Genomic DNA, 15,921 nt, shown 5'->3' on the forward strand with positions numbered 1-15,921 from the left:
ATTTGATCTCCAACACCATATATGGTTACTTGAGCCCTACTATGAGTGATTTTAGAACAAAGAGCCAGAAGTAAGTCCTAAGCAATGATCAAAAGACAAACCAGCTAAAACCTAAAAAAAAAAAAAGCGTATTTGGGTTGATGAAATTGTAGTAATTAGAATTTTCTCATGTTCTAACCAGTAAACAAAAGTGAAATTTTTCTTACACTCATGGTCATGGCCCTCCTGTTGTTCATGGGTTTTGCTCGAGCAGGCCCAGTAACGTCTCCTTTGTGAGACTTATTGTTACTGTGTCTCTTATTGTTACTGTGTCTGGCATATTGAATATGTCATGGGTAGCTTGCCTGGCTTTGCCATGCGGGTGAGATACTTTCAGTAGCTTACCAGTCTTTCTGAGAGAGGTGGAGGAATCGAACCTGGCTCAGCCGGGCTGGCTGCACGCAAGGCAAACGCCCTACCGTGGTGTTATTGCTCCAGCTCTTCCTTCCTTACAATATGAATCATTTATATAAACTTTACCTTCATGTATTCTGTCTTTTAATATCAGTTTTTTTAGGTTTTACTATTTAATTGTATGAAGTTTGAAAAATTGGCATTTTAATCATCACTACTGTTATTACTAAGTAGTTCTGAAAACCGGAAACAACATTATCAAATCTTATAATAATTGAATTTTAAATAAATCTATTTTCAAGGTTAAAAAATATTTCATAGAGCATCCATGAGCTGTGTTAGAAATTATCTTCTTGATTCAGCCTTGGAAGATTATTTGATCCCTGGTACCACAGGTCACTGAGAATAGTCTTGTATAACCCTGGAGGTCCCCAACCACCACTAGATGTTGCCTTGGAGGTATTCTTGGCACTGCAGCTGTACATTCTGTCATATAATTGAGTCACTGACTGCTTGACAAGAATCACAGGGTATCTGAGTAACATCAGGGAGACCCTCAACTTAAAAAAATATGATTGTTATAATAATATCTCTTTTATAGCTTATATCAAAATAAATTGAATAAACACATATGTGGTTTTTGTTTTGTTTTATTTTTTAGTAACTTGGTCTGCTCTATTATCTTTAGATTTTTATTTGTCAAGAAGCTTTTAGTGAAGTTCATTATAATGGAGCATCAATCTAAAAGAAAGAGAAAAAGATGGTAATTTTATTTTTGTTTTTTATCTTTCATATTCCAAAGTCTGTAACCGACTTCAGCTTTGAAGAATTCATTCTGTTCTCTTTAAAATAATAATAAAAAAGAAAATAGATTGTATGATTTTTTTCCTCCTGAAGCTTTTTAATCTGAGGCAAAAATAGCAGCAGTGGAATTTTATAAAATGCCTCATTGTAGGAAAACTTTAATTTTTTTTATCGAGACATCCCCTTAATAATATGAAATAAATATATCTCTTAGCAAAAAGTTAAATGGAGAATATTTCAAATAAAGAATTTTTAAAGAACTGAAATAGCAAATTTTAATGCCTTCATATGAGTATGATTATGAGTATGGTCTGAGATTGTCATTTGGAGCAATGGTTTAGGTATCATGTTCTCTGAGGATTTTGTTGTATTACTTCTAAATAGTGGATTAATATTGCATTTTCTTTTGTGTATGTGCAAACGTTACATTTAGTTATTCATTTTTCCATTTTGCTTAGCTCACTGAAAATACAGTATGAAGTATTTAATAGCTTATATTTCAACTATTGAAGTACGTACTTTCATTGTGGCTTTAAATTAAAGCCTTGGAATAAAAAGTTATTGCTTTTTAAATATATGTATGAAGTTATGCATGCCAGTGTTTTTAATAAGAAACAACAATGTGTCTTCCAACTAACATTCCTTTAGTAGAATTTTCATTAAAACAGCAGAATACCTACAGTCCTCCCCTGGGATGTACAGAAAATATTTAGTGGCATTAAACTTATATTGGTATCCAGAAAAGTACATCTGGATTAATCTTTTTTGTCTTCAGATAATAATGAGATTCAAATTATTCTACCTGTCTTGTTCTAGGTTTTAACTATTGTTACAATACTTTCTCAAAAATATGTACTGTTTCTTTTGAAATAACAGAATTTTGACTTTAGTTTCTGCAATTTTGACTTTAGTTTGTGCAAATAATTTAAATATATAAAAAAGGTATAATGAAAATGTATGTGCATAATACCATTTTATAAAAGTCTCATCTATAAATCTGATAGCAACTTTTTAGAAAATAATATAAATGGTGTATGCTTAAATTCTTTCTGTAGAATTAAATTTTATGTCCATTTTTACAACTCTACATGAATTTATAATTGTATATGGTTATCACTAATTTGTATTTTCTGCTGAATTCTTTGGAAGCCAGTTTTATACACATCGTATGCTGAAATTTAACCTCATCATATCTTTTATTAAGTTTGTAGTTAAGGGGCTGGAGAGATATCACAGTGGGTAGGGCATTTGCCTTGCACGCGGCCAACCCGGGTTCAATTCCCAGTATCCCATATGGTCCCCTGAGCACTGCCAGGAGTAACTCCTGAGTGCAGAGCCAGGAGTAACCCCTATGCGTTGCCAGGTGTGAACCAAAAAGCAAAAAAAAAAGTTTGTAGTTAAATAATATTCTATAGATATTAATAATAATTTATTTATGTATTAGAATCTGCATGCCATACTAATTAAGTACTGTATCATAACTACATGTATGCTAAATGATAAATACCAAGAGGTAATGATTCTGGACAAACAAAGAAGAAACAAGTCTAGAACCATTTATGTACACAATCAAATATTGCAGTCATTATCTTGCTGGACAGCCTTATAACATCTAGATTAACTTCGTTCTTACTCAGTGTCTTCAATTGTAAAATGAGACTAGCTTTGCTTTCTACCAGCAGTTGTGATGGATAAATGCTATAATACTGAAATAAAATAAGTATGATAATTATCATGAAAATATCTGTGATAAGTATAGCACTGTCCTCCTGTTGTTTTATACACATCGTATGCTGAAATTTAACCTCATCATATCTTTTATTAAGTTTGTAGTTAAGGGGCTGGAGAGATATCACAGTGGGTAGGGCATTTGCCTTGAACGCGGCAGGCATTGATTGCTTGAGCAGGTACCAGTAATGTAGCCATTGTGAGACTTGTTGTTACTGTTTTGGCATATCAAGTACATCATGGGTAGCTTGCCAGATTTTGCCATGCGTTTGGAATATTCTTGGTAGCTTGCCGGGCTCTCTGAGAGGGACGGAGGAATTGAACCCAGGTCGGCCACGTGCAAGGGAAACGCCCTCCCCACTGTTCTATTGCTCCAGCACAATAATAAAATAAGTATAAAGTAGTATATTAATATGATGTATTTAAAAAACTAATTAGTATAATTATTTTAAATTATTATTATTATTTTAAAAACTAGTATTTTTAGAATTCTCAAAAATTGTATTTCCTAAGTTTCTTGAAACAACTCTTTTCATTAAGACTTGAAATTTTTTTTTTCTTTTTGCTTTTTGGGTCACACCCTGTGATGCTCAGGGGTTAGTCCTGGCTTTGCCCTCAGAAATCATTCCTGACAGTACTCGGGGGACTATATGGGATGCTGAGAATCGAACCAAGATCGGCCGTGTGCAAGGCAATCACCCTACCCACTGTGCTATTGCTCCAGCCCCAAGACTTGAAATTTTTTAAACAAGCTTTTCCAATTATTCTCATGTCTGCCCACATGTGCGAAGCACTATTGGATAGTCTTAAAAACACTCTGTAACATGACGAGCATCATTTGTTAGAAATCTGGAAAAGTATCATAAAGAGAGAGAGAGAGAGAGAGAGAGAGAGAGAGAGAGAGAGAGAGAGAGAGAGAGAGAGAGAGAGGTCCTCACAGGTACAGATGCAGGAAAGTATAAAAGGTAAAGGTAAAGGCCCTCCCGTTGATCGTCGATTTGCTCGAGCGGGCCCAGTAAGGTCTCCATTGGAGACTTTGTTGTTACTGTGTCTGGCATATCGAATACTCTCGGTAGCTTGCCGGGCTCTCCGAGAGGAGTGGAGGAATCGAACTCGGGTCGGCCATGTTGGCCGCTTGTAAGGCGAACACCCTACCCGCTGTGCTATCACTCCAGCCCGCAGGAAAGTATAGTAGGAGAATTTCTACAGAGGAAGGAAGAGTTTTACAACAGTTCACACTTGCCTGTCTCTTATTCTCCAATTCTCCCCTTCAAAACCAAGAGGAAATATATTTCGAGCATATACAGAAGACAGAATCATGGCTTGTGTATCCTACTACCTAAAGAAACAAGTTTCTACAAATATTCAATTGTGCCTGCCTTACAATTGCATACTTACTTGACTAGTCATTATGTGACTATATCTTGAACTCTTTGTTTCTTCATGCTCTGCTATATACTTATGTATTCCTATTCAAAATAGATTTTTGTAATTTAGCTTTAAATATGTCACTGTCACTGTCACCGTCCTCCCATTGTTCATCTATTTTCTCGAGCGGACCCATTGTGATGTCTCCATTGAGACTTTGTTGTTACTGTGTTTGGCATATTGAATACGTCACAGGGAGCTTGCCAGGCTTTGCCATGCGGGCGAGATACTCTTGGTAGCTTGCTAGGTAAGATTTAAAATTAATTTTGGCTGAATATTAGCTTTGTGAAATATATCCATGATACTGTATATAACTTCAGTTCGATTTTCATACTCTATTTTGTATTTTATTTTATGAAGTTTCTTATTACTGTCTCTTAGTGATAGATGTTTGGATCATTTTCTGTTCTTCCTATACCATGAGTATTCTGTTTCCTCATGTTTTTATTGTCAAATTGCTCTCTATACTTGTACCAATTTACATACTCATCAAGGCTAAATTTTTAGAAGACTGTTCTCGGTGGATCTTTTCCTGTTTTGTGCAATACTTGTGCAGAGGCATTGCCTTTTTATTCTACTTATATTTCGAGGTTATTTGCATGGAAATATTCTTAGCATTTAGAGGTAGTATCACTCTCTAGAGTAGACAAGTTCTGTTCAATGTCCATTATAATAAATATAACATCTCCCATTTGGACAATGCATGAAGAGTTTAGTTACTGTCAATTATAAAATACTGTGGATTTTTGTTTTTTTTAAAGTTCCTCAAATGAGCTAAAAACTTAAGGTATGTGCAAAATTCAACTGGTCGCGTTTGATCATCCCTGAGTGACTTGGGAGGCAGAGGAAATCAGTGCAAACATAAAGCTTCTGCTTTTGGTTATACCATGATTCAGTAGTGAGTCATTACTATTTTGATTTAACAGTAAGTTGTTAGTTTTTAGGCAAATGAAATATAATTCACCCCCACCTTTATTCTTAACATATAGAGAATTTCTGATCTTTATGCCAAATATTTATTTGTGTTGGTTTCCAAGTGGTACTCAAGGAATCTTTGGACCATTACCCTTGAGTCTTGGACAGTCAGACTTGGACAGACCCTGTTATTTGAGTACCAACGTCCTGTTGTTTTTGTGGACATCAGTACCACACTTGACAGTGATGGGAAGGGGACGTATAATGTCAGGGATCAAACTCAGAACATAATGCACATAAGACATGTGCCCTAAGCCCTGTATTATCTCCCTCAGCCCCCAATGTGTTCTTTGTAAGTTATTTACATGATTTTGGGCAATACCATAACATGTTCATTTCCATTTCAGTGATTTCTTAATGAGCTGAACCTTTCCAATTAATTAGTTTTCTTCTCATATAAAGCACCTATTTCTAGTAAGCTTATTTTCTTACTAAACTTTTTTTTTCTTATTTGGACAAATAATCTTTCCCACATTCTAAATAACTGAGTATGTTTTAATTTTTTTCAGAGAGAATAACGATGAAAATTTGAAAAAAAAATTAAAACATACTCAAGTCATAATGTAATTCTCTATTTTTTTTCTAAATGATCCAACTTGGTATTGTACATTCTAAGAGTTTGGACATATTTATAATTGCATATATGTAACATCATATTATCATAAAAAATTTTCTCTGTTTTAAGTTAATTAATCCCTTTCTTCTTCCAAAACTCAAACAACACTATTATTTTGTTGTTTTTATAGTTTTTTTTTTTGCCAGAATGTTATGAGGCAGGGATTAAATCATATATAAACTTACCTGGTTGGTTTCTTTTACTGATTAAAGTGCATTTAAGTTCCATCTACGTCTTTTCATGACTTATAGTTCATTTATACTTAGCACTAATTGGTATCACATTGTGTTATAGTAATTACTTTATCCACTCACCTACTGAAGGATATTTTTGTTGCTTCCAATTTGGGCAGCTATTAATAAATTTCTATAAATGCTCATGCACACAAGTTTATATGGGCATGTTTTCTTTACTCAAGGAGAGCGATAACTAATAAGTTACAAGTATATTTATTTGATAAGAAACCAAGAAACTATCCTACTAAATATCATTCTAATTTACATTCCCACTATTAACGAATGAATTAGTTTTAGTCCACATCCTTGTCAATATTTAATATTGTCAGTGTGCTTGATATTGATTATTTTAATATCTCAGGAATGACTCCTCATCTTATTGATATTTTAATTTGTATTCCGCCAATGGCATTTAGTGCAGAACAATCTTCTGTTATAGTTCTTGGTACAGATTTTTTTTGAGAAATCTATTTAATTATTGAATTTTAGGAAAGTTTTATTTGTTTTGCACAACAGTTCTTTATCAGAAGTATATTTGAAAGTATTTTTCCCAAATTTTATCTTGTTTAAATTATCTTCGTGATGTACTTTTGTAGAGTAGAAAATTTTAATTTAAAGAACTCTGTCTTATAGGTCATCTCACAAATTTTTATTTTGCTAGCGAGCCTCATATACCTAAAAAGTCTTTGATAAAGCCCAAATTCATCAATCCAGTTTTCCAGTGTTTCTTTCTAGGAATTGTGTAATTTTATGTTTTATATTCACTTCTGTAAATACTGTATTGTGTAAACTGCATATTAGAATCAGCGTTTTTTGCATATGTATGACCAACAGTCTGACACATTTTATCTAAATACGACCTTTGTTCCAATGGGTAGTTTTTATTCCTTTATCAGAATATAATTCTTGGTTCTCTTCTGGACCCTCAAATCTATTAATTTTATTTATATATTCATTCATTTACCAATATCACACAGTCTTGACTACTGTAGTTTTGAGTAAATTTTGAAGTAGGGTTGTATCAGTGTTTTCAGCCTCACTTTTCTCCTTCAAGATTGTGCTGATTATTAGGTGTCTTTTTCCTCCATATAAATTTCCAAGTCAGTTTGTCATTATCACAATATAATTTGCTGGGATTTTCACTAAAATTGCATGAAGATCAAATTGAGAAGAACTGACATCTTAATAACAGTCTTCTCATCTATAAACATAATACCATAAACTATATGATCATATCCCCATTCATTTAGTTTCCTTTATTTTTTAACAAAGTTTTATATGTTTCTTTTTATAGCTATATATATATTTATATTTGGACATGATATTGCAAATGATACTTTTTTCCAGATAGAAAAGATAACTTATTGCTAACACATTATTATTAATACTTTAGTCTTGGAGGAGCACACCTAGTGATGCTTAGGTGCTATTCCTAGCTTTATGCTCAGGAATGACTCCTCATGATTCTGGGAAACCATTTGTAATGGGAAGCATTTGAACTAGGGTCGGTGAAGGCAAGAGGCTTAACCCCTGTACTTGTACCTTACTGACTTTATTTGTTTTCTACTTTCAATTATACCTTTTAAAATTGATGATATATCCAAAATATGATCGACTTCTTGTTCACTGAATCTTTGCTATCATTCCTTTTTAGTCCCAGGAGGTATTTGGGCATTTGATTTGTTTGTTTTGATTCTTTCAAATTTTCTGTGAAGATTATTATGTCATCTGGGAATTAAGAGAATTTGTTCTTTCTTCCAATATATTTATACCTATTACTTTCTTTTCTTTCCTTGTTGATATACTAATACTTCCAATACTGTAGAAAGTGTACTACAAAATCACTCAAGATAATTTATTTTTATTTTTTGAACATTTTTATTAAGTTATTTCATTTAAATTTTTACATATATTTAAAAATTAACATGTCGTGTTTTGCAAAATACACTTCAGAATTTTTATATAAAATTTTATTTAATTTATAGATGATCTGTTAGACAATGGGATATATTAATATTTTGTCTTTACATATATCAATGTTATATTTCTCCGGTACTTCAGATAATTTGAATGTTTTATAATGCAGTTTTAAAGATTTTGCTAATGGGTTTTAACATATTTTTATATTTGTGAATAGGTAATTCAAATATTTGTTATTTTCAGAAACTTTGTAGCAAATAATTTAAGATGTAATAACTTTAAAACATATTTTATTTTATATTATTTAAACTACTACTACAACTGTGTTATAATTTTGTTTTTTCTTATTGTCATAAAATTTATATGTGATGACATGCATAGATATAGTTACATATATAAAAATTGAGAGAGGTGGTAAGAGAAGGCAGTTTTCAGTATGATCATTAAATAGATGTATTTTATCTTTATAATTAAACATTTTATTGTTATTTGGATACAGTTTTGAATAGATAATATTCTTGTCTCATTTATGAGTCTAATAGCAATAATTCTAATGTAAGTATGAAAGAATTTTGCTATAAATTTCTGTTTAATGTTATAAAATTAACCTTGTTCTTTCAGCATACTTCTCCCATCCTGGGAGGATCCTCCCAACACCCTTTATTTGGTGCTCCCTTCTCTATCTGAGCTCCCTTTTCCCCTAGCATGTGTGGCTGGCCTCCAAGCCATGGAGCAAAATTCCTGGTACTAATCTTGGCCACTCTTGGGTGTTAGTCTCCTATTTTGTTACTTTATGTTCTCCAGATAAATGCAATCTTTCTATGTCTATCCCTCTCTTTCTGACTCAAATAAATAAATAAATAAATAAAGTCTTGGTGGAATTACAAATTACAAATATAGACAATATAAAATAAATAAATAAAATTAACCTTGTTCACTTCTCTTCCTAGACTAAAAGAAATAGGAGTTGAAATCTGTCAAATTTTCTACATTTTCCAGCTCTGTTTTCTGTTTCTTATTATTATATATTAAGTTATTATATTTGAGACAATAAAACTAAACTCATGGCAGCTTGGCTTATTACTGTTAAAATGGGATTAAATTATTTTTATATAGCTACTTTTTCAGCCTTATATGTTCATTAAAGTTTTTGGTTTAACTTATGTTAAAGGAGTAGAGGACATTTTAAATTTTTTATATAGTCCAGAAATTTTACATAAGGTTACAACTATTTTAAGCATTATTTTATGTTACTGGAGTAATAGCACAGTGGGTAGGGCTTTGCACACGGCCTACCGGGCTGACCCAAGTTCAATTCCTCTGCACCTCTCGGAGAGCATAGCAAGCTACTGAAAGTATCTCGCTTGCACGGCAAAAGCCTAGCAAGCTCCCATTCGATATGCCAAACACAGTAACAAGTCTCACGACATTACTAGACCTGTTCGAGCAAATCTATGAACAATGGGGAGACAGTGACAGTTTATATAACTGAACTATAAAATTTCTGAGTTTTATGATTTTCAGGACAAAGGACAAAGTGAAAAACAAAATTCTTTCATCATATTTTGACTACATTTTTGTATTTACTATTATCCTTGTACTATTTATTTTAACAGTCTCAATTTAGTCTTATAAAATGCAGTGGTAAATGTTTGGCCCTCATCTCATACTTCCCAATAATATTAGATTTTCTTGCACAAGTGTCTTTTCTATATTTAATAGAGAGTCCTCATAATCACTTGTTACCAGAGTGATTTTATTTTTTTCTATTAAAATAGTACTTTTCTTCTAGGTTACTATTTTATGACTACTTGAGAACTCATTTATATATTTTATGTCTTTTTTTAATAAAGAATTTAAGAATTTTGCCTTTTTATATACTGAATATCTCAAATATATCTTGACAGTTGTTAAGTGTGTGATTAATATGTTTATTAATATAATATAGTTGCAAGTATTCAAAAGTTCCACATGCCATAAGTACATTAAGCAAGAAGTTAATCTTACATCTCTTTGATACTTTATATCAGAGACCAATGCTATAGTTCTCTGACTCTAAAAAATGGAAGACATATTAAATCTGCTTAATCAATGTAACTATTCTGTGATAATTATATAAGAAATTGGAAACAACATCTAAGTCCTATTGCATATAACAGAAACTTTACTTTTAACAAAATGCATCCTCAGAATTTAGTGTAATTTATAAAAAAAAAAATTCAGAATTTTTCTTCCCATGTTTTTAGAACACAATAAGTACCCTTAAAATACTAGGTAGATTAAAATAACAATTTTTTTTCAGGCTGGACAGCAGCGGTGGTGGGAACAGGAGATTAAAATTAATGGGAATATCCAAAAAGGAGAGTTAATTACATATAACTTGACTGAGCTAATTAAACCAGAGGCCTATGAAGTGCGATTAACTCCTCTCACCAAATTTGGCGAAGGTGATTCAACAATTCGTGTCATTAAATATAGTGGTAAGTAACCTTTTATTTAAAAGTATTCTATCATGTGGGCCAGACAATTGGTAGAAGGTTATGGTGCTTTCTTTGCATATTTCTCCAGCTTCAAGCCTGGAGACCACATATGGTTCCTAAGCACTGTCGGGAGTGATCCATGAACAGAGAACCAGAAGAAAGTCCTGAGCACCTCCACTTGTGGCCCTCTAAAACCAAAATATAGAAGTACAAATTTGCACATTAAACTACCTAGAGTATGCAGGTTACATCTATAAAATTTAGAAACAAATCAAAATTTTGAATTTTTACTTTTTGAGTTAGAAGTAATATAATTTAAAAAACCTAGGTGGAGAAATAGTACAGTAAGGAAGACACTTGCCTTGCTTGCAGCTGACCAAAGTTCTATCCCTGCCAACCATATATGGTCATCTGCATCTGCCAGGAGTCATGCCTGAGCACAGTACCAGGAGTTAGAACTGAATATCACCAGGTATGCCCCCAAAACATAACAAAAGTTTAGAAATCCAACCTAATAAACTTAATTATTGGCATAAGACTGTGGCTAAAGCATTTATATGTGAACATCCTTTATGTATGTGTATACATTTTTTTATATCTGTCATGCTTTAATGATGACTTGTATGGATGAGGGGCCAAGTTTGTTATCTGGCCAGGGATACCTGGACCAGTCCAGCAGTTCTGGGGCCTTCCAGGGCTGCATCCAGCAATGCTTAGTGGACCATATGGCCCCAGGAATCAAACTTGGATTAACATGCATGATAGTCATTCAATATATCTCTCAGATTCTGTAATGTTTTTAGAGAGATTTTTTTAATCTTCATAAATTCAGTACTTCTTTGTTTGTAATTTTTGTTTGTTTATTTTGGGACCACTCCTAATGGTGTTTGGAGTTGCTGGGGAAATTACAGGGCCAGACCTTAGACTGGGATTCACCACATGCAAGGCAAAGCATCTCAATTCTGAACTATTTATCTGGCCTCAAATTCAGTGGTTCTTTTTGAAACAGTATTGTTGTTAAGAAAAGCTGGTTCAATCTGATGTCTAGCTACCTGCATAGATGGTGTAATGGCTTTCCCAAAGTCAATCTTGGGAAAGAATGGTGTAGGAAATAGACAAAAGCAAGAAAGAGTAGTGGGCTGGTGAGGAGGATTTTAGTCAAGCAAGTTCCTGATGTTGTCAGTAGTTTGATAAAATTATGGGGCCATTCCAGTCTGTTTCTTATAAAAGTTAAGAGAAACAATTTTATTATACAGCTATGACATCATCAGGGATAAGACATTTTTTCCCACTTATTTGTGGTTGGTTGGCTCCTACACCAACACTAAATACTGTTTATAGAAAGATTTCTTAACATTAGGGAGGAGGTGAAAAGAAGGGGTGAGAGAAAGTATAAATATCCTGTAGAGAAGTTTCTACTGCCTGTTCTCTTACATTATTTATTTTCTCATTTAAGTGGAACTACAATATATTCCATTTTTATGTTATTTATCTCATAACTTGCATTGGGGAATGCATAGTTAGAAAAACACCAAAATAATGGAAATAGTCATTTGTATGTGAAAATTGTAAAAATAATTTAGAAACTAACTTTGTTAAGACTGTCCTCAGTGTAATAATATAATGGCTATGTGTGTTTTGTGCATATGTATGCTTTTTGTGGGGGGTAGCAATTACGTGTGAACATTCTTTATGCATGTGTACAAATTTTTAGTATATCATACTTTACTAATGTCTAAATTAATCTGAAGTGTTCAATGGTTTGGAATTATCAAGAATAGACAAAATTCTGCTGGTTATTTATACTGCCAATTGTAATTGGGAGACTACTGTAATACTTTTATTCATACAAAATGGAATTTTCTCTCAGTGTGAAGTGTCTTATAGTTCACACAGGTAAAAGTTTATTTCTTTTTTTGATATATCTTTGTTGTATCCATAAAATATTGAGTATAAATTTCTCTTCAGGCAGAAATCTATTGGCACTTTTGTTGAAAATATTATAGTTTCTTGATATAAGTATTTCTTTTGAGACATTAAAAAGTCAAATTTGTTACCCATCTTATTTTCACTTAGAAGTAGATACTAGGAAGCAAAAGAAAACAACTAAAATATAATCCCTGCTAGATATTCTCTCATAATTACATAGCTAATTTATAAATTACTCATATTGTAAATCTTTATTTTAGTTTCTGAGTTTTGTTTAGTATTCATTAATAAATAAAATATCAGTAACTTCATTCTTATAAAATGATCAGATCTCAAATGCTGTTTAGCTTTGTTCCTTTGGGTACTTACAAGGTTGCTGTTGATGAGCTCCAAAGAAGTTTATATTCATTCCTCTAGCACAAAAGTAGATTGTAGATATAATTCTCCATGGCCACAGTAGGGAATATGATTAAGTTTTGGTAAGGAACTCTAAAGCACCAATTCAAGTTTTATTTATAAAGTATATTCAAGTCATTCTAACACTGTTTTTCACTTTCCTTGTAGCTCCTGTTAATCCACATTTGAGTAAGTATATTTTTCACTATATTTTTACAATTAAATGAAATGGAGTATGCACAGAAACCAATTATCTGATAACTTAATCTTATTAGTTTTACATGGAATAACTTAAAAACAGTAAATTTATAAATTTTAAATTTCAAAAGATAAGGTTATAAAATCAATTTTTAAAATATCAATAATTGTTTCCCTGAATATTAAAACCATGTCCCTCAACTTGCTTAATATGTGTCATTTGTGTTATAATCCCTCAACCTGCTTAATACATGTTACAATAACTATGGCATTTTTTCTTTTTTGGCATAACATATCAATTTTATAGCTATTATAATTTTTTTTAATTTTCATTATTTCACTTATTTATTCATAAGGTATATTCTTAGAAAATTGGAATTGAGTGGTTTAATCACAAATTATCAAAGATCAATATTCTATATGCCATACTTCAAAGAAAAAGATAATATGATTGTCATTTGTTTGGAAATATTTCACATTATATTTTGGAGGGTATATCCAGTGGTGTTCGAGAACTATCCCAGCCTCTGTCCTAAAGGGTTACTCTCATGGACCATGTGGTCACAGATATCAAACCCATGCAAAGAATGCAGTCAGCCTATTTAATGATCTCTTTGACCCCCATCACATTGAAAGTAAAAATTTATTATTTTTCCATTTGTTTGATTACTAAATTAATGAAGAGTTTTATCTCTTACATTCAAACAACATTTTCTATTACCTATACTTAGTGAAGAAAGTTTCTAATACGTTTTCTTACTTTAGTTTGGGTTTGGGTTTTGGGTTTTCAGCAACACTCAGCAATGCTTGGGGGTTACTCCTTGTTGTGCCCTCAGAAATCATCACTAGCAGTGCTTTGGGTATTGTATGGGATGTTGGGGATCAAACCTAGGTCAGTTGTATGAGAGGCAAAAGCTCCACCCACTGTACTATTGTTTGGGTCTCTTTAACGTTAATTTTCTACTCTGGCCTTTTGCTGCCTTTATAAGAGAAAATTACATAGCCTTTGTTTCTGCTGTATTTTCTACTGATCTACGTCTACTTCCTTTCTGTACATCCAAGTGAAATACAGAGTATTTAGAGATATTTATTGTTTATATATTACTTTCTTATATAGAAGTTTATTTACTCCCCACAGTATCCCTTTTATGTAGATATTGTCACCTATTTTTTGAGTTTGACTTCTCTGACAAAATTTAGCACAAATGCTTTTTGTCACAAGTTATTCCTTTTTTATTTCATTCAGTAATTTATCTTTATTTATATAGCAAACTTTTTTCCACCTGGATTCTTCAATAGATTACAAGAAACTAAGAGCAAAATTCTGTTTCTCATTCTCACATCTACCTAAGACTATCTTTATGTCTATCATTCCATATCATATTTAAAAAGTTTTTCAGTAGCCACTTATTAAAAGAACAAAATCATGAAAGTTTCAAGATTAATTAATCACATGAATCATTTTCCCCTGAATTTATTCCAGGCTACTGTTGTTATTTAATTACTATGATTATAATTTCTTTGAAGGTAAGTTATGTGACTACACTTTCAGTAAAAATGTTTAAAACGAGTTGTCATGTAATCAAAGTATATAGAGGAAAAATTGGCAAATGATTTAATTCAAAGAAAATATTTGAAGAGTTTGAGAGATTTAAACTCAAACAAATGCATATATAGACATACAAAATTGGGTGTTTTGCTAACAGATTTCTTCAGCATAGTATATTACATACTGCTAATTTTAGGCATATTGAAAGCAATGTAAAGAAATATATTAGATTTTCTGCTTTTAAAATGCTTTAATTTAAATCTGGGCCAGAGTGATAGTATGACATTAGCCCCTGTGCATAGCTAACCCAGATTTGATACCTGGCATCCCATAGGGTCACTTGAACCTGCCAGGAATGATCCCTGAGCACAGAGCCAGGGGTCAATGCTAAGCACTGCCAGGTATGACCCAAAACAAAATAAACAAACAAAAAATAAAATTATTTAGTTTAACTCTACTAGCGGTACCAAAGCTGTGTTCTTTAGTTATTTTAATTTGTGTTCATTATGGTAGAAGAAGCAAGCTTTTTAAATTAAAGTTTTTTTATTAAACATCACAAAATGATTTTTCAAAATCATTATATTTGTGTTACTGATAGTCACATGTATTTTTTTCTTACTGACTGATTTTTAACTCTAGTATTAACCTCAGGTCGTAAACACCTTTAAGAAAATAGTGTTTTGATAAACAAAGGTATTTATTATAGATTCAATTTATTATGCGCTTTCAATTAAACAACCAGATATTATTCAGTAGGGCGTTTGCCTTGCACACAGCCAACATGGCCGACCCGAGTTCGATTCCTCCGCCCCTCTCGGAGAGCCCGGCAAGCTACTGAGAGTATCTCGCCCGCAAGGCAGAGCCTGGCAAGCTCCCCGTGATGTATTTGATATGCCAAACACAGTAGCAACAAAGTCTCCAGTGGAGATGTTACTGGGCCCGCTCGAGCAAAGAAAATATGTCAAACTATTAAAAAATGTGCTGCTTTTCTTTATATTTTTTCTGGGAATTTAGTTTTTCTTTACTTCAACTAAACTATTTTTATTTGAAATCATTGTCGTGGGAGAGGGCATTTGATTTAGGGTTTGTGATAAACCCAGTAGAGCATTGAGGCAGGGGATTCTCTGACATCTGTAGTTCCCTGCAACTGGGGGCCATGCAGTGCCAGAAATTAAACTCAGGACTCCTTCATGCAAATCTAGTAATCCACCCCAATGAGCTCCAAAGTCCCCTGAGATCTTAAGTATTATATTTTTAATTTTTTACACT

At 32.4% G+C, this 15,921-nt stretch overlaps 1 protein-coding gene across 1 annotated transcript in view; it reads left to right on the plus strand.

Annotated features, from left to right (window-relative positions):
- Positions 1–15,921, plus strand: part of MDGA2 (MAM domain containing glycosylphosphatidylinositol anchor 2) — an 873,366-nt gene that overhangs the window by 813,467 nt on the left and 43,978 nt on the right. The window contains exons 11-12 of the mRNA XM_056133738.1: positions 10,403–10,580; positions 13,074–13,094. Of these exons, the coding sequence (XP_055989713.1) occupies positions 10,403–10,580; positions 13,074–13,094 (199 nt within the window). The remainder of the gene's footprint in view (positions 1–10,402; positions 10,581–13,073; positions 13,095–15,921) is intronic.

Source organism: Sorex fumeus, unplaced genomic scaffold (assembly GCF_029834395.1).
Source record: "Sorex fumeus unplaced genomic scaffold, SorFum_2.1 ptg000098l, whole genome shotgun sequence".
NCBI lineage: Eukaryota > Metazoa > Chordata > Mammalia > Eulipotyphla > Soricidae > Sorex > Sorex fumeus.